This window comes from Vidua macroura, chromosome 1 (genome assembly GCF_024509145.1).
Source record: "Vidua macroura isolate BioBank_ID:100142 chromosome 1, ASM2450914v1, whole genome shotgun sequence".
NCBI classification, from domain to species: Eukaryota; Metazoa; Chordata; class Aves; order Passeriformes; family Viduidae; genus Vidua; species Vidua macroura.
In genome coordinates this window covers 20244710-20267744 of record NC_071571.1, presented here as the reverse complement: position 1 = coordinate 20267744, position 23035 = coordinate 20244710, and the positions used below count along the sequence as shown (strand labels likewise).

Genomic DNA, 23035 nt, shown 5'->3' with positions numbered 1-23035 from the left:
ATGCAACTTTCAAAGACTGCTCTGTTTAGCTGAAAGCTGCAATTACTAATTATGTTTTTTTTTCTAACTCATTCTTTTCACAGAATTTAATAAAAGCTCTTTGTCAAAGTAGATCTCATATTTGCAGCAAAAGGTTTAAGTTAGGATAGTGTCTTATAGGAAAAGAATGGCCTAGTGATGATATACTGTTTTGTAATCAAATCAAATCAAATTTTATTACATTCTTTCCTCCACATGAGTAAGTACAACCCCCCACAATTAACTGGCAGCCTTTCAGCAAATTCTCACTATGTTTTCCTAAAAATCTCAAAAATACTGTTATAAGCCTGCTTAAGAGGTCATTCTTGTCTTCTTAACACAGCTTTTTTCCTCCATTTCTTTTTCAGATAATTTGCACTTTTTCTTTTGGTTGTTGTTGCTGTTGTTTTTGGTTTTGTGTTAGTTTTTTTTCTCTTTCCCCTAGTTATATAATGAAAATTGGAGGAAAATTTTGCATTTTTGCAGTTTGGGCACATAATTCCAGCAACTCCCTGCACATTATATACTATGCAATTGAGCAACAGAAACGACAGCATTTTTGGAACTTTTTTTAATTTTATTTGAAAACTGTTTTATTACAGCTAAGTAAATTTGTTTGTTTGTTTTAGATTTTCTATAAAGACTGGGGGAACAATTTCTATATTGGCTTAAGCGTGAGCCTTGACAGAACGTTCCGGTAAGTAAAAATGCATTAATTTTGTGAGACTCATAATGTATTCGCATATGACATGGTTGGCTCTAGGAGATAGTTGAAATTCAATGACTGATACAACCTATAGACAGGTTTATGTCCTCATAAAGTTTTAAAATGGGATTCTGCTCCTCAGCAAAGCACTTCTCCCATCATATTTCTACTATCTATTTCTACCTCTTTTGCTTCTTTACCCTGCTTTTATGTTCTGAGGCTGAGATGTTGGATCATAGTAAGTGAGGCGTCAGCCTCTTTTCTCTGTTAGATGAAAGAAAAAGTTGCTTGGAGTTCTCCAGCATATTCCAGACGGTACTTGCAGGCATTACTCAATGTTGAAATGATCAAAGAAAAAAGAACTCTAGAAACCTGCAGTGAGAGGCATCAAAGTGGTTTTTAGAGATGAAATATCAATACTGGAGAGCCCTTGTCTGGTTTTGCAGATGTTTGTACTCTAGGGGTTCAGGCAGGACAGCTTCAGGTGACATGGAGTTGTTACTCTTCTACAAATGTTTTTGGAAACCAAGTGCCATCCTGGAATTATCTTAAACATCCCCTGGAGCCTTGGATGTGTTGCAGACACGTCTCCTTGGCATTCTTCTCTCCCACTGCATCTTTTTGTAGTGCATTATTCTGGGATTCAAAGCTTGGTCAGATGAGTCTCAGCCTCTTCATTTTAGTCTTTCTTCTGTTGTCATAGGTTGCCTTTGTTGGCCATAAACCACAGAGGCTCTGTAGTCTCAGCTCTTGGAGATTCTGCTTTCTATATCACATTCACTGCTGAGATGATCATTGTTTTCCCAGTCCTCCCTTGTTCCCTCACTAGTTTCATTCTCTTCCCTGTTGGATGAAGGTGCCACTATATCTGCTTTATATTCTTTCTCCTGGTTTATTATGTACTGGTTTTTCCAATTTGACTCAGGTGGGTTGCTAGCAGCTAGGCATCCTGATGAACTCCTAATCTGTAGTTTACTTCCAAAAACATGCATATAGTTACTCAGTCTCCAAAATTGGAAAAAAATTGGATTGTCCTGGAGGTGTTATTGCCTGAAGATTCTCAGTCTTGTCCGATTCATCACTTGACTTCCAGCACATTGAAGCCTTTTCCCTTTTTTCTTGGCTACTTTTTGAAAATAAATTTGTAAATCACCAAGCTAGGAAACAATTGATGCATGATTGGAAAAAAAATACCAAATAGGTATATGACATTAAAGATTTTCTATGCTTAACAAAATGGTTCCAAGCGGTTCCCAGTATATGGTTCAAGACTTTCTTACCCTACAAGATCTTATATTATTGCTTTTGACACGGGAAATTGCTAAAATAAGCTCAGGTGTCTGTTTCTGTGCTCCAGAGAAATCCAGGTCCAGTGCTAGACTGGTGCATTTCCAGCACACGCTCGGTGTTCAGAGACCAAGAGAAGTTGGGACTACCAGTAAAGATGATTTGTTCAGACCTGGTCTGAGTCAACACTGTAGGCAGTTGATATGAAAATATTTCTCACTAATTCCAAGTAGAAGGTCTTGGTTTCCTTTTAACAGAGAAAAGCATGCATCGTAGCTTACAAACATAAGCTATGATACAGGAAACTTAAAATACAAACTCAAATGTATGCTTTGCAAAGAAATATTAACTAATTCAACTTAGAATTATAATTCCCTCAAATTACTTCTTTCAGGTGGATGGATGGAACATCAGTGAACTATGTTGCCTGGGCTCCAAATGAACCCAATTTTGCAAATAATGATGAAAACTGTGTGGTCATGTACACCCATACAGGTGGGTGCTATAACAACATGCAGGATGTGCCTAGGCCTGGGAGGGCTGTGCAGACAAGGCTGGGTGGGTTATCATACTAAGCAGGCTGATGTTTCATAGTGTTCAAAAAGCAAAGGAAAATGAATTGTAGTATCTTCTTTTATATATATATACTTTAAAAAATTGAACTCTATGTAGCTAATACATTGAATTACACCTGCAATTTTAAAAGAAATTTTCTAAGTGAATAAATCAGGTAACCATCAGACAATTGGCAGATAGAGTCAGTATTTTTTCTCCTCTAACCTCTGTCCATTTTATGCCCACCTCCCCAGGCTATTAGTTATCTACTTTCATTTGTGTGGTTCCTAAAAACTGAGGGTTTGGCCATGTCTTGGATTATTATTAAGCAATGTTATACAATATTTTAATTAAAATAAAATAAAATAAAATATTTTTTAATATCCATTAACATAGAGAACTGGAAGCAATTGTGTTTATACTAGCCAAGAACTTAGTCTCTTTTTGGCTCAGTAAATCACTTCTACTTTTAAACATTTCTAGTCTCAAAATCTATAGCTGAGGTGATCTTCCTAGGCTCTCTTAGAGGTGAATGGAAGGATATGGACACTTTTGGGGAGTAAATATTTGGGGAGTATATGTCCTGTTTTGGAAACCTTCTTTCAGATAAGATGAGTCATATCCTTAACTTCTCTGAATTAAAATTACGGTACCTCCATTAGGTGTGAAAAATTCTGCTGTAAATGTCTGCAGCCAATTAAACATATGTCATTTTCTTATTAATTCCTGATCTATAAAATGGGGATGATGATGTTAATGTTATCATCTTAAATTGCACTCCAATAGACAGAAAAGATACCAGAAAACTCAAAGACTGTGAGAAGCTCAGGTAGGAAGGTAACCAGGACTGACTGCCTTATATAGATAGAGTGATTCAAGAGACTTTACAGACCTCAGAGATTTAAGTATTTGAGCTAAAACTCCCCTTTGTCAATGCAATGATTTTGCAATATTGAAATATCTCTGTTTCTAGACAAATTATTTCTATTCTGAATTTTGCTGGAAACATGAATACTTTTAAGAAACAGACATACAATAACTTATTATTCCTGAGGGAGAGAAATACAAATGCTGTAACCAGTTTTACTTCCTACAATAGATTTTCTTTAGGAAAGGACATTTTTTATCTCAGTCTTGGTTGCATTTTGCTTTGGTTTTTTTTTTTTTTGTTCTAATTCTAATCTGCTTTCAGGTACATGGAATGATATCAACTGTGGCAGTGTTGAGTTATTCATCTGTGAAAGGCTTAACAATACTGTTCGTCCAACTGTTGTTCCCACTTCACCACCGCCAAAGGGTGGGTGTATGGAAGACTGGCTCCTCTTTGATAACAAGGTGCAGTATGAAATGCCAGTACATTGTATTTTTAAAAGAGAAGAATGAAAAAAATCTTTGAATCAGTTTTGCAATTGTAGCAGGGTTTTTAGTTATCACAAATTATGTTACATTTGTATGTGTTTAAAGACCTTAAAATTACAAATCCCGAAACAGAAATAACAGCCTCTGTTGGGACCACAGCAGTTATGAGGGAGATCTTGAGACATACAACAAGAAAGCTTGATCTTACAACAACTCTACACAAGGGAAGTTGCTCATCTATCTTTGGCAACACAAAATACTAGCAAAAATGTATGTTCTCATTCACTGTGCTGAGCTTATCCAGTTCTCGCATGCTGCCTGGACACTTACTCATCCCTTGCCTACTATGCCAAGGCACCTTTCCTTGAGCAAATTTGTCAGTTGTTTTCTATAACGAAACAACTTAAGGATTTTAAATACCAGTTATAAGATTTGCTGTACTTTATCATGTGCAATCACTCTGAGCCCTCTTAAAAGACAAAACTTCAGGATAAGAGACTGTATGTAATAAAAATAGATTTTCATCAATGAAGCTATAAAGGGCATAAAGCAACAGTGTACACTACAATACTACTAATTAGAGTACACCTAGTAATGAAGATAGTTCTCAATAACGTTGTTTTGTCTAGCTCTGTCTGTCTTCTCTTTGAGCAAAAATATTTCAGTTCAATAGAGATACTTTGTTTGAGATCCACTGGCTGTTGTCTTCCTTGTCCTTCCCTCTCTCAGTCCTGAGGAAAAGTCACAAACTCAGTGTTTTCCATTTCATGGTGCTCTCTCAAGCTAAAATCTCTCTCTCTTCCTCACCTCCTGGAAGAGGAGCTTCTAAGTCTTTTCCCTTGACTCTAACCTAAGTATTTATACACCACTTCTGTCCACCTTCCATTTTCCTCAATTTTTCCACAAATTAACTGCTTAACTTTTCAGTTGTGTGCTTTAGGTAGCACATTTGGGTTGCTTGACTCTGACAAAGCTGTCTAATGACTTAAACCTCATAAGATCATATTACAAGAAATGATAAATTCATGGCTTTCTTTACATTGCCAGAATAATTTTCTTTCTGTGATTATCCTGTGAGAACCAAATCTGGTTTGACAAATAGGGCAACAGAAGATGAGATATTTTGCTCCAATAACATATCTTATCCTTTTTTGTTTTCTGAGGTCTTCTTCAACATTTCTCTCACAGTCACATCTCAGAATTATGCTCAGGTTTAATGCAATTACTGCTGAGATCAATATACTGACATATCCCTTCTTTTAATTATATGCCAAAATATTGGGCTTTATACTGATTTTCTAGTACACGTCTTCTTGTCATTTAAGCCTAAAGACAAGCTAGAAAGTATTGTTAAATTAGCTAACTTCCCCTTTTACATGAAATATCCAGTTTATTTTGTTTGTTACAAACAGAGACCTTTTCATCAGAAATTAAAACAGCATCTAGATTCAGATTTGGCACACTTCTCTTTTTCAGTGTTTTAAAGTCTTTGGCTTTAATGAAAATGATACATTGACATGGCATGCTGCACGAAACAACTGCATTGATCTTGGAGGAAATCTGGCTACTATATCAAAAAAAGAAGAGCAAGGTATAACCTACCAATGTTTGACAATGATGACACATTATGTAACTCCTGATAAAAAGATTTAAAAATATGCTAGAGCTTCTGCCATATATGCAGTTATTTATCCCATATTAATACAAATTTATGCTGAATAAGAAATTGCACCTTTGGAAAAATGCTTGCACAGGTTATAGTGTCTTGATTAAATATTAAAATAACAGTTTGGAGGTTAATATAGGACATACTGCTGAAATATCAAATTTTTTTGTTAGAGGTTTGTCATATAATTAAATGTCCACTTTTTTTTTTTTTTTAAAGAAACTAGCTGATCCTTGAGGTGACATCCATCTCTGGTCAATCTATGATTCTATGATTCTATGCCACAATGGCACACAAAAGGAGTAATATCCAAACCCAAATCACTGGGCACCTAGCTGCTGAGCCAGATGCTGTGGATGCCAGTGGAGGACACATCCTCAGGCAGCAGAAGGCTCCAGTGCTGGAGTCCCAGCTTCCCCCTGCTCCCCTTGTTCTGCTGGACCTCAGCACCTGCTGGTCTTGCTGCTCAGCATGTTGCAAATGTTTTAAGAGGTCTCATGTTTTCTGGGGAGATACGCTGCCTCAGGTCCTGAGGGATGCACATGGACCATCTCCTACCTCACTCCATCAGTGCTAGTGGTTCAAATTTCTTTTTTGCAGCAGAGGAAGGAGATTATTTCAGTGGAAAGTCAGTCTTGGCAAGAACTAAGGAGAGCAGCATCTGGTATTCCACAAATTCATAAATACTTTATTCATACATACTTGGTTACTAAGTAAGGTTTATTTTGTGTTATGCCTGTTTAGAAATTAAGTTATTAAGTCAGGATAAAAAAGAATTAACCAAAGAAGAAAAGGGAGTGCACACTTGGTGGACTCATTTTCTATGTGCCAAGGCTTAGTGTACTCATGTTAATTTCTGTAATATATTAGAACATCTTCCATGCTTCCTCAGATGATGAACAATATAGAAGAGTGTGCAAATAAATTCCTGTTTCATTAAAAATTCATTAAGAATTTTCCCATCCTTGAATTTGTATATACTTTCTTCCAATTTTAACTTCAGATGACTGATGTTAAACATCTATTAATATATATAAATTTTATATTTGACATGAGATTGGTACCTTATTATAAAGAGAAAACTCATCATCCTGGTTTCAGGCACTCTAAAGTCTGTGGCGTTGGGGAAGAGTGCATTCAGTTTTCTTCCTTATACAATTTTTATTTTTTCTTCCCTTCAGCTTTCCTTATGTCCCTCTTAAAAAATGCTGCAACTGATGCTTGGATTGGACTGAATGACATAAATCAGGAGCACACATACTTGTGGACAGATGGAAGCCCAGTAGACTATACAAATTGGGCAAAAGGTTCCCGAAGTTATTACAGTATGGTAAGCATCAATTTCTGTTTGTCACTTAAACATTACAGCTTTGGTAAATGAACAAAACATATGTAGCTACTATTGTAATTCTGTCTTTTCCTTTATGAAGATTTTTTGTTGTCTCATTGCTTTTTAAAAGCAGAGTGTCCATGTGGGAGGTGTGTCTACACAATTTTTTTCAGCTTCTGTATTTGTCAAAGTTCTTTATGGGTTCAGACAGAGACTTGGAAAAATTATGCAAAACTCAGCCAAGTGAGCAATTTCCCTGACTTTACCATGACTCATCAGGAGATGCAAATTAACCATAGCATAAACTATATAATTTTGGGATGCAGTGAGTGTTATTTAGATTTGATGAAAATACTCAGATAATTACATGCATTGAGAGTTCTTGGCACTGAGCCTGCATACATTCAATACATGTATTGAATGAAATACTCAAAAGAGCTCCCTCTTTTGAGTACTTCTATCAATACATGCATCTTGACAAGGATCTGGGTCTTCCTTTCTAATTTTTCTCTTCCTCTAATTTTCATTTTGAAAAATCCTTTCTCTAGGTTTTGAAACTTCTGGCATCTCTAAACCTTTTGTGTGTAATTGTAAGACAAAAGTTAGTGTTAATCAGTAATTGTGAAATGGCCAATGTAGAATACTGCCCAGTAGTATTGTTTCTATACTCCTGTGCTAGCTCTACCAAGTTTCTCTCTTTTCATAAGAGAATTGCTTCATATTCAGTTAAAATGGAAAAAAATTATTTGAGGTCTAGATACCATCAGGCTAGTGCTGAGTTTTGGGATCTCTGGGGCTTCCCCACCCCACACATGCCTATGTTTTCTGCAGAAGGCTGTGATGATTCCCCTCTAGAAATCACTGCATATACAACTTCTGTCTCTTGCAGACAAGACCTGGGCTAGTGCCAGAAGGGGGTTTGGAGGTAGCATAAGGTTATATTGAGGCAAGGTGGGGACAGCTACTGCCTTCCTCTGCAAGAGGCCAAGCCACATCTTCTCATGCTGTGGGATGAAAGGAGGAAGGTAAAGGGTCCAAAGTGCAGGAGAAAGGGTGTTTGTTGTTTCTCCAACAAAAGGCTGTTTCTGACAAACTACCTCTACATTACTGCACTGTGGTGACCACTTTGCTTCCTAGTCCTGAACTGGGGCAGAAGGAGGAACTCAGCTCTCCTGGTAAGCTTCAATGCTGAGGAGCAATTCCCCATAACTTCCAGGACAACAGCAACAACACACCTAGCAGTGGGCCAACCTAGCACACACATGTGAACCCACACACATGCACACGCATGCAGGGCCATGCACAGGGCTATGTACGTCCAGGTAGCCCCAGACACATCCTCCTGCCTCTGTGCTGTGCTTTGCAACTCCCTCTGTCATCCAAGGGCAGACTTTCCTAGGGCTGAGCTGCAAAGGCTTATTGTCATACAATGTGCCTGACCATTGGTTGTATGAGTTTTATGAACTTCATATTATTCCTCTGTATGTGCTTGTATGTGATACATGAGTCCATGTATCCAGAAGTAGGAATGCTTCCTAGCTATCCACATATATTTTTTTGTTAATCTCATTTGTCTTGTAGGATGATTGTGTCTTTTTGATGAAGAACCCTATCGAACAGGCAGGGAAATGGAAAGATGAAGGATGTAAAGCAAGCAAAAGTTACATCTGCCAAAAAAATTCTGGTGAGTTTTCTTTCACCACTTTCTAGCACAAACTGGTGCTAAAACTGACTTTCCTGTAATTCTGCCCTAACCTAACTGAAATTAATGACAGTATCACATGCATTTTAATAAGATGATCACACATTTCTGTGGAGAAAAGATCTTATTTTTTTCTATTTCAAAAACTAAACCAGTAAATAACAACAAGAACAACAAGAACAAGAACAATCTATGCTGTAAATTTACTACTTTTAGCAATTAAAGGTAGCTGAGTGCACTGTCTTTACATCTTCAAAACTGGATTTTTTAATGGTATACTAAAAAACCTGCAAGTTCTTTATTTTTTTTTAAACTGCCTGCTTGATTTCCTTTACATTCTTTCTCAGACAATTTCAGCAGCAACATTCACATTCCTCTGCTTGCTCATGGTGTGTTTATCATACCCTATTTCAACAACAAATGCCAATATATAATGGAAAAATGGAAAGAACTGTTCCCTTTAATGCCCTACATTGGTACAATATGATTTAGGTAGGTCTGTGCTTAAAAGGCGTATTTCTGGGCATGATACAGATACTTATGCTAAAAAGTCATTCTGACAAGCATTAGAAAATTTTGTCACAGTACATGAAAATGTGTCTTTCATCACTGCAGGGATTTTTGGACATATTTTAATTTGTTATTGCAGTTTCTCTTAATTACATGACAACTCCAGTATACTAGATCTTCTCTCAGTGTTATAAGTCTGAGCCAATATAAAGTTAGATTTTTGGTTGTTCTTTTGTTTGTTACAGACCCCAAACTGCTGCACTCCCAACCCACAGTTCCGGTGTTTGGCTTTAACAATTATGGTGATGACCGCTATGAAGTCATCAACTACAAAATGAGCTGGGAAAAAGCAGAGAAGAACTGCAGGGACCAGTCTGCAGAACTGGCCAGTATCCTGGATCCTTATGCTGAATCTTTCCTGTGGTTACAAATATTAAAGCACGGGGAGCCTGTATGGATTGGTCTTAACAGCAACATGGTGAGTCCACCAAATGCTTGTGACAGTCATAGCATTATCTTAGATGGCCTATTGGTCAGATCCATAGATGTGTGAGAGGAATCAAAATCTTGCAGAGGTTCCTGACTTCCCTCCACTCGAGGGGATTTACATATTTAAATATTTGTCCATATTGTGAACAAGAACTGCCACAGTCCACGCTTCAAAGACCACCAAGGATGTAGCTGCAGCCCTGAGTAGCTTCAGTGGTAAAAGCAGCAATGAAGCTCTCACTTCCTCCTCCATGGTCTACCACGTGCTACTGTGGTGGAGCAGTGCTGTTTCTGAAGGCACACTGTGGAGCACACCAAAGAAAAAAAATAGGTTAAAAATAGTTCTTTCTTTGTGAGTTTAAACTTTTGTTTCAAGTCACAACCCAGCAGTATGAGAGCTCATGCTGGGCAGCAGTGGAAAGAGCAAGGCTCTGGCAATGGGGACTCCTTAGGCTGGCCTTTGGAGCTGCAGCTGGTGCCTTGCGTAAAACTGCCAACAAACTAAGCTAAGAGTGGAAAGGTCTGAAATAGGAAACATCAGCAGAGGCATGTCAAAAAGTACCCGGATAAATAAAATGTAGCTGGATGTTTTTGGAATTGAATCTGGGCAGAAATCAAGTGGAGAGAGGTAGAGCAAGAGCTTGGTGGGACACAGGTCTGAGATAGGGCACAGGTGCTGAGGTAAGAGGAACTGGAGCTGCACCTCAGCGAGAGCACTGGGAAAAAGGGATTAGACAGGAATCTGGAATGAAAGATGGCTAAGGGACTTAAAGCAGACAGGAAAGGAAACTGCACAAAGAACAGGATGGGAGGAAGGATCTAGGCTGTGCAGGATGGGGTAACAGAAGCCATGGGTGTGACTAATGTCAGTCATCCTCTGCAAACACTGGTGAAATCCACTGACAAAATACACACTTAGTTCATCTCTGGTAGCTGGCCCGTGCAAGACCCACAAACTTACCACAAGCCCAGTTAACATGGGTGGCAAAGTGCTGTGGTTCAGCCCCAAGGAAAGTCTCATCAGTTTTTCTCTCTCCTGTGAAACCTCAGATTTTCCTCTTTGCTTTCTAAATACCTAGAGAAGCCTATGTTAGGGGAATAGTTTCTCTGCAGTCTTTATTTGATCTGTGTGTATATGTGGACTCATTTGATGAAATCTTCATCTGTATATTCACATTTATTACCTCAATACCCTTTGCCCATGTAGGGCATGAGATGAATGGTGTGAATTGAATAATGTAGGCTGCATGCTAAATATCTGTAGGACCACAGCCCTACCTGCTGTGGAGAGTGGGAGTGTGGACCAGTTTCTTACATATTCATTACATAATCTTGTGCAAGAAACCATGATTCTAATTTTTTCCTAACTTTTGCATGCATTCAAGTGCAATCTTAATGTTCTTCCAATCTAATTCTTGTATGTGACAAAATCATAATTATGATTTGCTTTTAGACTGGTGGCCAGTACGTATGGTCAGATAGAAGGAGGAGCAGGTATCTTAACTGGGGCAGTGGAGAACCAAATAAAAACAAAGCCTGTGTCTATTTAGATGTGGATGGTTTTTGGAAGACAGCATCTTGCAATGAAACATTTTTATCCCTCTGTAAGCAATCCAATGGTAAGTTCCAAATTGGACAAAGGTGATTTGGGAGGTTGGAATTTGATTTAATGTCTTTATTTGAATTTAGATTTTCCCACATATGCAAAGGTTGTCATAGACAGTGTATGCCTTGTGATAAACTCTTACTTCTTTTAAGGAGTAGATCCAGTCTGATCCAGTCTGGACACTTCATTTCACAGGCCAGTCAACACATGTACATCATAAAGACAGCTGCAATATTTCATGCCACATGCCATAGTGGTTTTTTGCATCCATGTTTGTCAGGAACTACAGTTCTACTACAATCAACTTAACCTAACTATAAATATATTAATGATATACATTCACATTTAAAAGTATCTTTTGAAATATTAAATGTTAAGAAACATCCATCAGTGTAGGAGTCAAATTAATTAGTTTGTTGCTTCTGCACAAATACTTTAGTGCTCAAATATTTCATGCCATTTTCAAACATGTTTCAAATTAAATACGAAATTCATAATTTCTGCACCATAATTCACAGCAAATTTTGTATTAATTTAAGCTCTGTTTTGGACTTAATCAGGTGATGCAATAGGCTATAAATTCTGCTTTTACATTGATTAGGAGGTATGATGTACAAGGGCAGGTACAGACAACTTCTCTGACTTTTCTAGAAACTGGCTAGACACAAGTCACAGAGTTGTGGTCTTGGGATCCCTTATGTATGCCTACTCATTCCTCTTTCTGTTTCACAAATTTTAGGTTAAAATTGCCATGTTGAAGACAATTGCAGTTAGACTGGTGTAAGCCTCCTTTAGCAGACTGGGGAACCAGCTCCAATCAGGATAGTTTATTACTAGTTTGTCAAGCTTAATTCAATACTTTATAATTAGTTAAGTCTATGGGATATTCCTTTTCCTGGAATAAATGTCATATTTGTAGGGTTGATGCATGGTTCAGGAGTATAGATTTCCCTCAGATTTTAAAACTCCACTGAAACATATGTGTCTTCTTAATAGAGTTAATTCCTAGTGAACCACCACAGCTTCCTGGGAAGTGTCCTGAACCGAAGCGTGGTAGATCTTGGATTCCCTTCCGTGGGCACTGTTACTATGTTCACACCACTTCTGAGGAAAGTTGGCCTGATGCTTCCATGATGTGTATTCAAATGGGTAAGTGCCCTTTTTTTATTAGGATATTTTACAGGTTGTTTGTGTGTTTGTTTTTTTAATCAAGAACCAAAATGATAATACTTAATGTGTGTATCAATTATAAGCTACACCTTATTTAAATTTATTATCAAGCATTTTTACTGTATGTCAATGCTGATCATGAAGCATGTAATGATTTTTTACTGAGATAATTAATTTATAACAAAAAATCTCACTGAAATTGTATTATCTTTAATTGTATATCTTTAATTGATAATTTTAGGTGCCTCTCTGGTTTCCATTGAAGATTCGGCTGAAATGAATTTTCTCTTACTTTACCTGTCTCCACTTGCAAGTGACTTCAGAAAGTTTTGGATAGGATTGTTCAAAAATATTGATGGTAATTATTTCACAATGCATAATGAGATGAAAACAGGTACTAAGTAAACAGAGTGAATACTGAGTACTACTAATGCACTAAATAATAGTACAAATATGCTAAATATTTAATAAATAATAAAACATATAAACACTCAGTAGCTTTTCTGCTAAAATATGTAAAAGATAAACCACCAAGAAATCTATGCTTTCTGTATCTTTGTTGCTATTAGAGTATATTTGCCTGTAGAAGGTTTTAGCTTAGCACTGCAGTAGTTCACTAAAAATGTTTCCTATTTCCCTTTTAAACTCAAATTACTTGACATTTAACCATTGTAGTATTTTAAGCAAAATGGTTTTTTTTCATTAAATGCTGAGTTAAATTAAGTTTAAATTTATTTCTAGGCAATACAGGGCATAGAATCTCATATAAGTGGCCTAGAAAAATTTATTAATCTAAATTTCAGCATTTTTTCCCATTAATTTTGGGTAGAACCTTTCATTTTAATCCAAATATACATCATAATTCTGAACCGAGTTTTTCTTGGCAGACTTTGAGGGTAAACCTCCAGGCTGAGTCTAGACTGGGCTCCAACTTCTGCTCAAGTCTGTGTCTCTCACCAGCAGGAATGGTGGGCCAGGTTGATCTGTTCTAGTTGAAAATGAGCACTACAAAAGCAGTGACTTATTCCTGACCTGTCCCCTACAGTGCCACAGTGCTCCACGCTGTGCAAGCAGGGGAAGGAGGGAGGTGCAGCTGCAAGGGAGCGAAAGAGGAAGAGGCACTGAGGCAGCTGGATATACCAGGATATGCTGCCACAAAAGCACACCCTGAGGGAGAGAAGAAAGCTATTATTCCTCCATGATGGGAGATGCTTGACAGTCAGCAGATGAGATGATTAAAGAGAGAGCTAATTCAATTTGCAAAGATAATGAATTAATCCAGCTCTAATAAAGTAGTTTTTCACTGATCTTGAATATACACATACAGAAAATCTCCTGAGCCTTCTATATGCTTGCACTGCTGATACTGGCTTGTACAGGTGCTCTGCTTTTCTTAACATCCCCAGGCACAGTCCTGGGTGCAGGCTTCAACTAAAGGTCCCTGGGAAGCTGGACAGGTCTTCCTTACATCAGTGACAGCTGTGAATGCTAATGAAGTTAACTTTTTGATCATTTGCATTTGGTACACTCCCACCTGAAAAGTTCTGGCTGTTAAAAGAGTGAGCAATAAGTTTTTTAGAGAGAGAAACAGGTGCTCTGAGATACCAGTTCAATCAACTAAAAAATCCCAGATCTGATCTGTCACTAGGACCAGTAGACTAGAAGTTGTTCTCCACTTCATTCACTCACTAGGTAATAAATTTGATTTTAGGAGAATGGATCTGGATGGACAGAAGTGCGGTAGAATATGTCAACTGGGAGAAAGGAGAGCCTACAGTACTTTTTGATGAACACTGTGTTGACATGGACGTCTCAAGCGGAACCTGGAGGACCTATTACTGCTCTGTTGACCAGAATTTTATTTGCAAAATCCCCAAAAGTAAGTTCTGAATTTCTGTGCATTAGGTTATTTTCAAAGTAGTGGTTGATATAAATAAGGCCATGAGTGTTTAGGCACTGGGTACACTTCATGCATTGATGCTGATGCACGTGCATCTGAATCAAAGCCAAGAATAATTTCTGTTAAAAATGGTGAGAAATGTTGGGGAATAATCTGAGTCACTGTTCCCTCCCCTCAGTTTAAAAGCATTGACTTCTGGGCATTTACTGGGCCCTGGGGTAGGGAAGGACATATCATCTGTTGAGAGTGCAGAGAAGATTCATGGATATTATGGTTAGAGTGCAAGGGGCAGTAGATGATAAACAGATGATTAAACTGGAGAGTACTGAGAAGAAAGGCAGATACTCTTCTGATCGGCAAGCTGAGGGGAAGCAGTGCAAAGTCACGAGCTCCTGCAGAGAGAAGGTAGGTGCTGCTGGTGGGGACAGTACCACCATGGTGAAGCAGCTGGGATTTGCTGGATGAGCAAGGAGAAAGCATCAGAGGGTGGGCAATGGGGCCCAATTCATTTCTCTGCTGACAGAGGAGCAGTGAGACATGTCAGGACAACCAAACAGCATGGTATGCTTCATTTGTAATGGTTACTTGTGGTCCTGTGGTGTTTTAGATGAAAACTGATGAGGAACCTGAGTGTCACAGGCAGGGGTGAGTCCTGCTTGTGTGCACAGCAGTACTGCATAAAACATGAAGGACATAAATCTGCACACAGGCAGCTGTCATGGGTCAATGTATGTGCACAGTCCCAGCTGCATTTGCACACATCAGCTGGGAGACAGTTTGGAATAGGTCACATTTGCCACTGGCAAACAGATCCACCACACAAATGTAATTGATGTAGTGGGGAACCAATTCTGCCTGTGGATCTTCACATGTTGGCGGGTTGGCAATGGAGTCATCCGTGAACTTTTTAGGGCCCAGCCAGTCAGTCCAGCAAGCAATTAACTGAATCATACCCCCCAAGCAATGGAGGGAGGAAAAGGAATCTGCCTAAAAATACAGCTAAAATGCTAAGTGTAACTGTGCTTTTCATTTTTGCAAGTGTAAAAAATGTAATTCTTTAGTGTGAAGCGTTAAGCTTTACACTGTGGAAGAGTAAAAACATTGAACACAATCTACCTTATATAAAAATTGTTCAAAGTAATGAATTGTGAGATGACAGTTAGTGTTGAGGTTTTCTTCTTTTACAAGTGTTTTTAGGAAGTATATTTCATGGATTTGGCATCATTTGTCAAAACATATTTTCATATATTTTTCATGTACACATACTTTGTTCAGTTCTGGGGCCCCCAGCACAAGAAAAACTGGGTTATTTTTAAGCCATTTGAAATAACCTACTTTTAAAATAGCCTACTCAGCTTGGTTCAGAGAAGGACTTTGAAGATGGTCTGAGGGCTGGTTCACCTCCCATATGAACCCAGGTTGGGTGAGCTGGGATTGTTTAGTCTGGAGTAGAGAAGAGTCCAGGAAGACCTTATAGCTCTTTCCAGTTCCTAATGGGCCCACAAGAGAGCTGGAGAGGGACTTCTTTCAAGGGCATGTAGTGACAAGACAAGGGACTTTGAAACAAAAATGAGTAGGTTTACATTATATATTAGGAGGAAATTCTTTAATGTGAAGGTGGTGAGCAACTGGAACAGGTTGTCCAGGGAAGTTGTGGATACCCAGCCCTAGAAATGTTCAAGGCCAGGTTGGATAGGGGCTTTTGAGAAACTTGGTTTCTGGAAGGTGTCCCTGTCCAGGGCAGGAGGGTTGGAACTCAATGATCTTTAAAGCTCTTTCCAACCCAAACCATTCTGTGATTATTTAAAATTGGTTTTGAACACAAAGTAAAAATTATGTATGCAGTATTTATTTCATTGAACTGTTGCTTTCAAACTGTATAATATACATATTTTTTAATTTTGAAGTTGCTGAAGTTGAGCCAACCCATGATTCACCTGTCAATAATGGTAAGTTAGTTTCTTTTAAGCCAAATAAACAGAAATTTCAATAGGTTTATAGGCATTCATTATTTACAAGTGGAATTTCCTCCAGAAAATTTCATTTAAATACCCATTTAACTGTCATGATTATTTTATTTTAAATCTGTTTAAAATGAGAACACTTCTCTCAAACTGGATGTCTTTTTTTTTTTTTTCCTTACAAGTTGTATATGTAGTACAACATAATGTTCCTTAGAACAGATTAAGCCAAATTTTGCATTATTTGGCTGGAACACACATCAATTTTAACTGCTATTATGATTGTTCAGTACTTTTGTTTTAACTCAGATGCTTACTTAGGGAGATATTTGTTGTATGCAACAGCAGTCTCTGGGCATTTGTAGCAATTGTTCTGTTTTTTTCTTCTACAGCATCAAGAAACAAACCTGCTACTTCATCATCAAGTGGTTTAGGTGGGATGATTTTTGTACTGATCTTCCTTCTGCTAACTGGCACTGGCCTCACGTTGTATTGTTTCTATAAAAGAAGACGTGATCGACAAATGTTTACAGCTGGGTTTGACAATGCCATATACCGTGGTGACCTTGGAACTCATGAATCAAATTGTCTTGTGACCAATATTGAAGAAAATGAGCAGGCAACAATTTAATAGGCTGGGTAACCTTGGGCTTGATATTGAAAAGAATTAAAGTGTTGGCAGACAAGAATTCTTAAGGAAAGCAATTTTCTCCTATGGAAATTCTATTTAATTTTGCATGGGGTACTTCTTGCTTTCTCTGCTAGCAGGAGCAAGCAAACTTGCAAGACAGATGCAGACATCTGCTCACAAACTTTAGTACCTGGGAAGGTTGTTGAGCTTTCACATGGACCTGGAGCTATGTTGTGTCAGCCAACACTCAGGCAGCTCCAGCTGCCGCGCACGTCCAGCATCATCTTTAGGCAAAAGAACTGCGTTCAATGCATTCAGTTGTGAGAATATGGTCATTAGCATGTTCCAAAAAGTATATCCAGACCTGTACGTACCCTGAAAATGTTCCTGTTGATGTCCAGCACAGACTGGCAAAATTGCACAGGTTGGACAGGATGTCCAAGCTCACATGGTGCAGATTCCTGTTTGAAGCAAGACTGGGTCCTAGCCTCAGCCAGGCAACCTGCTCCAGTGCTGTGGGTCCACGTCTTCTCTTTGCTACTGAGGTACCACAGAAACTCTTTGTGTTGCTGATAATATCAGAATTAACATAATTTCCTCCTCTGTTTATGATTGATGAAAAGCAAAGTGTAAATTATATTTCTTCTGCTGTAGTTCTGTAATATATGCATTGAACGATGGACTCTGATGAGAGGTGGGAATGTATTGTAAATATAGTGGTTTATCATAAACAGTCAAGTGGTTTAAACAGGCAAGTAGGGATCTCAAAGGATGCTGCAAAAGGGCGGGAAGGAAAGAGAAATTATACTTCACACCTGAACATTTATATAAAAAGTATTCTTGATATCTCCAGTGCCAGTGTAGATTTCATGAATTTTTAGGCCATTTTGTCAAAGCCTAATGAAACTTATCTTTAGAAAGTCTTTTCTAATTTCTAACCAAATTCTCCCTGTCCAAGTCTGTTTTAAACCTTTGAGTCTCTTTCTAGACTTCCATCATGATGGAGCTGATGGCATTGCATCTCTTACTTGTCTACTGGTATAGTCTCAGGCTTCATAAACCCTAAAATAGGCTCACATACAAGTGTTTTTCATTTTCACTTTCCAAGCGTCTTCTATGCCAAATGCAAGCAACCAAATGGCTCCAAGCTCTTAGTGCAGTGGATGTCCTTATTTAATTTGATACTTTTTGATATTTTAATCCTTTGACAGGTTTTAATTGTGTTTAAGTTAAAATATTTTGTGTGTGTATGAAATACATGTAAATAGGTTTTTATCCTTCATTGGTTCACTAAATGGGAATTAAAAAGCTGATTCTAAGTAAAAGTGTGTGTTTCTTCTTAAACAGAACAATTTATCATAACAGCAAAAAGAGAAAGAAGGGATGGGGCTCTTAAGTTTTTATACACAAATGAGCATCCACTTTTCCTAGTCTAGCATGTTCTTAAATGCTCTTTACCAATCTGTGAAACTATGTCTCATTGCTTCTTTATCTATAACATTTGAAGGTTTTACTTGTCTAATGAAAGTGTTGTAATGTAAGACTACTTATGTGCTGTTCTGCAACAGTAGTTTTTGAGACAGATTTTATATATTGATAGCTCTTTCATATCTCCTCTCAATATTTGCTGATAGCAATACTAGCTTTTCCTTTTGCATTTCACTAGCTACGTCTTCCAGGTCTCTCATCCCTTCTGCTGTTCCCTTCTAGACCCTGTGCTGTCGTATGTAGGTCCTTCTGACAGTGCACTGCACCAATAGATAGGTATTTCAGCTGAGATCCTCACAGCACTGAGCAGATTGAAAAGATTTAATCTGCTCTTGTAACAACTTCCATAAAGAATCCTTCTGTCTTGCACATCTGAATTGGTTCCACAGATGCATAATTTTGGATAAAGAAGTGGCTACCAGAAAACAATAGGCTAAATCCAGGAAATATGCCTAATGAGAAGTTAATTAGTGAAAGTTTCCAAGGACTGATAGAACTCAGCAGTCCTGTTGCATTTGTGAGAACTGAACCCAGAGTTCACCAGGTCTGTACAGAGTTTCTAGTGCCCATGAGCATCAGCAAAGAGAGAACTACTCAAACAAGCAGAACAACTTGTTTTAAGAAATGCAGTTTATGATCTGCATTTCTTCCCTATCAATGTACCAGGAATTTACAAGAAACTCTAGTTTTCATGCATCCTAATTTGATGGATTTTCTTCTCAAACTTCATGGTTACTTGTAGGTTTTTTATTCCAAATTAGTCTCTTGCAGCTAGTTTTCTGAAGGAAAGCTGCCATTGCCACTATTTCCTACTAAATCCTAGCTAATAGACTTACTCCAAGAATGCTCATCAGATAAGACAGGTCCAGTACCTAGTTTAAAGACTACTCATGTGGAGGTAGTAGGCAAGAGATACTCATCAAATGCTTGGACACAGAATTTAGTGGTAAAAGCAATCTTTCTACCAGGCCTAGGAACCTTTGGCGTTACACTGCTGGAAACAGAAATGTGGGAAACACAATTTGTCAACTTGTTCTGCTTCATAGATTCTGGATTTGGTCTTACAGGCAACAAAATAGCATTTGTAAAATGCTTCTCCAAAGAGATTTACACCTACTTTCTCAGTTGCTTGCCCTTGCTTTCTCTATATTAGGATGGTATTTCAGAGAGAATGTCTTGCCTTTTCTCACTATTTTCATTATATCCCTAGCCTATAACATGGATGAAAAAGTAATTGATTCTCTACTTGAAGTTATTATAATGTAAGAAGTAGTAACTGCCTTTAAGGAAGTAAAAGCTGTGGAAAAATTCACAATTATAACTTTTTCTAAGATTGGACAGTGATAGAGCCATGGCAGACACATATACAAAGAATGGAACATCCTTCTCCTCCAAAATAATACCAGTTTACAGAGAAAATTTGCTAATGTCATTTATCACTACCTATTAAATTTAGGCCCCTGGCTAAATATGAGTCCAACAAGAAACTGTTGACTACAGGTCTTTACTTTTGTCATTTAATTTTCTGAAACTAGGGGACTGAAAAAGGAAGTGAAGAGTAATTTGGACCAAAATGTAAGGAAGTTCTATAAATACAAAGAGAATGGATAGTTGTGAAATGAGCTAGTGCCTTCAGGCCAGATTCCAATGGGCAAGAGCCAGATTTTCCGGGGTCAATAGGAAAGGTGTAAACTGCTCCATAAGCATAACGTTGTCCCAATGTCACTGTATCCGGACAGAGGAAGAGCTAGTGTTCATTTTGTCTCTTCTCAGCTGTGTCCTTATCTAACATATCCAGCTTTCTGGGCACAAGTTTTTGCTGTGCACAACTGTTCACTATCTGTTATATAATCTTTTGAAGGATTTGGTTAGTGTTTTAAGGATGTGGTTAGTGGTTCTGGTTCCTCTGAGGAAATATTTGCTCTCATTTCTGGAGAATGCATACAGTGCAACACTTATACTGGCTTTTTACGCAGACTATAGATCTAGACATCTAGATGAAATCCATCTCACCTACTTTTAGAACTGACTGACATAATTTTGCTTTATAGTTGATAATCAGGAATATATGTGGAGGATTTGCAGATTTTTTCTTGCCCACCAGAAGAGGCAAATGATGACAAAGAGGTTCTAGACATAGGAGGGAATAATATTTAGTAATTGGAGGAATAAGGATTTGTGCAGTGAGAAACATCAACTGAGCTTGCTAAGAGGATGGCAAACAAAAATATGATGCAAAGTGTCCAGACAAAGGAGATTGAAGTGAAAGGTCAAAGTAGAAATGAAGGAGTTTGAATTGAGTCAGAAATGCTGACCAGTCGTAGGAGAGACAGGCTAGGCTGATCATGGCAAAGCAGAGGTCTGGGAAATGCAGATGCTGCAGGGAAAACGGAGGAGGATAGGACTGGTTGTGGGGAAAGAATAGATGGTTGAATATACTTTGCATATGAGAATTGAGAAAAAAAAGCTGATGTACCTAAAGTGAACTGTTGCCTCAGGAGCACTGTTCAGACCAGTAAAGAGAGTGTGTGTGGATGGGGAAGGGCTGGAGAATGTATGTCTGCTCCTATTTGCCTGGATATTATTGTGTTCTTTGGAAAGGCCACAGCTGGGGATCAGGGATGAAGGCAGGATGCCTCTCCACCTTGCCCTGGCTCCTGATGTCTTTCACAGGACAGAGCCACCTAGAAAAATGAGGAGATGGTTTCTTGAGAGTGGTGAGTGTGCAAAAGATGTGGCTGATGCTTCAGAGCATTGTGCTAGAGTGCAGAGAATGGGAGGGAACCCGGGGTTTTCCTAAGAGGAACAGAAAGTGGACCTGTGGGGAAGCCTCTGGGGCAATGGAAAGGAAGAGGTTTTTGCTAGAGTGCTACAGAGGAACTGCATGGGTTGTTTTGCAACCCAAGAAGCCACTGAGAGAAAGCTTACAGCAAGCACTTTCTCTGCAAAGATACTGTGAAAACTGGAGACATTTGTTTTTAAACAACTTGTTAGAGAACAAACACCCCCTGGTGTTCGTTCCCTCTGCAACATGTTCAGTTTGAAGAAAAGGTGCTGATATTTCAACGTACTGGATCTGTCCCCCTTGGTGTTGACTCTCAGTGGGTGTTGGGAAGTGAGAACAAAAGGCAAAAGAAAAGGTATATTGGCCTGTAATTGGTGAGGAGAGTGAGGGGGGTGAACAATCTGTCAAAGGGCAAGTAGAATAGTAAAAATGAGGCTTGATTACATATCTCCCATCTGCCCAAGGATTTATTCTCCACCCCATGTTTCAAGAAAATATTTTTTTTTCATTCTAAGCAGTGGGAATAGTACAGAACAGAACTTTCCTCCTAGTAATAGTTCTTTTCATTTCAGAGCCACCACACGAGATGGTCATGCTTGTCAGGCTGCTTATGAAAGTAAGCTTCTGTCAAAGGCACCATTTGCTGTGTACATTGGCTTAACCATACATTTAAAAGTGCACAAAATTTAGGACCTATTTAGAGTCAAATCTGTTTGCAACAAAATTTTTACAGGAAGTAGGAAATTAGAAATGTGCAATCTCCATATGTTGCAAAGATAACAAAAGTTTGGAAAAGAAGAGGCCATTTATCTTCTTGGCTGTTTATTTGCCAAAGCAGATTCATTTAGTTCATATAACAGTGAAATTGTTATTCTTAGTTGGATTACAAATGAAAGGGAATTGATTATGCCACAAAGAAAAAGCTACATTATATTTACTTCACTGAATATGTGAAATTCAGTGATATAGAAACATAGCATAGTGACACAAATCAGGAAGGGATTTTATACAATTGAGGAAGCAAGATAAAAAGGAAGGAAATCCTTAAATTTTGTTTAAAAGCCATTTGCATTCACCTAAAGTATCACAAGAGAAAACCACAGCCTATGAATTTTCTTCCTTTAGCAATTTTCCATTGCTTCTTGTGCGCTTTTATAATTTGACTAAAACTGCATTGGCTACTATCAATTCCAGAAGTTTAGTATTTTCTTATAACTCCAATTATTCATAAGTTGTTTTTTTTCCCTCAATTATTCATATGGTGTTTGATAATTCAGACAAGTAAAGTGTCATTCAGAGTGAATTTCATAAATGGTTTCTGCCTGTTCTCACATTTAGTGTGTTCAACATAACAGGACATGCTACTCTTGTTCTCATGCCAACATAGCTTGACTCATTGTTTTTCAACTGATGACTTCTAAAAGAAACATCTCTGAAGAACAGCACACTTTTCTTTTTTTTTTTTTTCTGTAAATAGCCTAGTGGTAGACTATTATGATTTAGTTCAGAGGAATAAAATGTAGATTCACTCTTTTTCCATGAAGAGCAATGGTAGGTCTGTGTGTGTATTTTTTACTATTACTTTCATTAAAAGAAAATTTCTCGGATCAGTCTTTCCTTATTTTGGAGTCTTCAATTTCACATTTAATTTCTCAAGCCAGTTACTGTATATTCTTTATGAAGCTCATTCTGTATTTTAGTCTTTGGATACTTCCTGCTGCCACTCTGTGCCCTACTATTTGGACTTTATCAGGAAGTGTATGTGCCCAGAAACTGCAGAACTGGACATCTTCTAAACAGTGGTGAAAATAGTCCACATATGTTTTCATATGTAAAAACGCCTGAAATGAAAAGCCACATTCATGCTGGGTG

At 38.0% G+C, this 23035-nt stretch overlaps 1 protein-coding gene across 1 annotated transcript in view; it reads left to right on the top strand.

Moving 5' to 3' along the window:
- The window catches only part of LOC128815336 (macrophage mannose receptor 1-like), a 32077-nt gene extending 13862 nt beyond the window's left edge, over positions 1-18215 (top strand). Inside the window, exons 18-30 of the mRNA XM_053992014.1 lie at positions 648-715; positions 2406-2506; positions 3759-3901; positions 5402-5516; positions 6773-6921; positions 8503-8605; positions 9379-9611; positions 11076-11241; positions 12225-12377; positions 12640-12756; positions 14110-14277; positions 16206-16247; positions 16652-18215. Coding sequence (XP_053847989.1) covers positions 648-715; positions 2406-2506; positions 3759-3901; positions 5402-5516; positions 6773-6921; positions 8503-8605; positions 9379-9611; positions 11076-11241; positions 12225-12377; positions 12640-12756; positions 14110-14277; positions 16206-16247; positions 16652-16890 — 1797 coding nt within the window. The 3' untranslated portion in view covers positions 16891-18215. The remainder of the gene's footprint in view (positions 1-647; positions 716-2405; positions 2507-3758; positions 3902-5401; positions 5517-6772; positions 6922-8502; positions 8606-9378; positions 9612-11075; positions 11242-12224; positions 12378-12639; positions 12757-14109; positions 14278-16205; positions 16248-16651) is intronic.
- The last annotated feature ends 4820 nt before the right edge of the window (positions 18216-23035 follow it).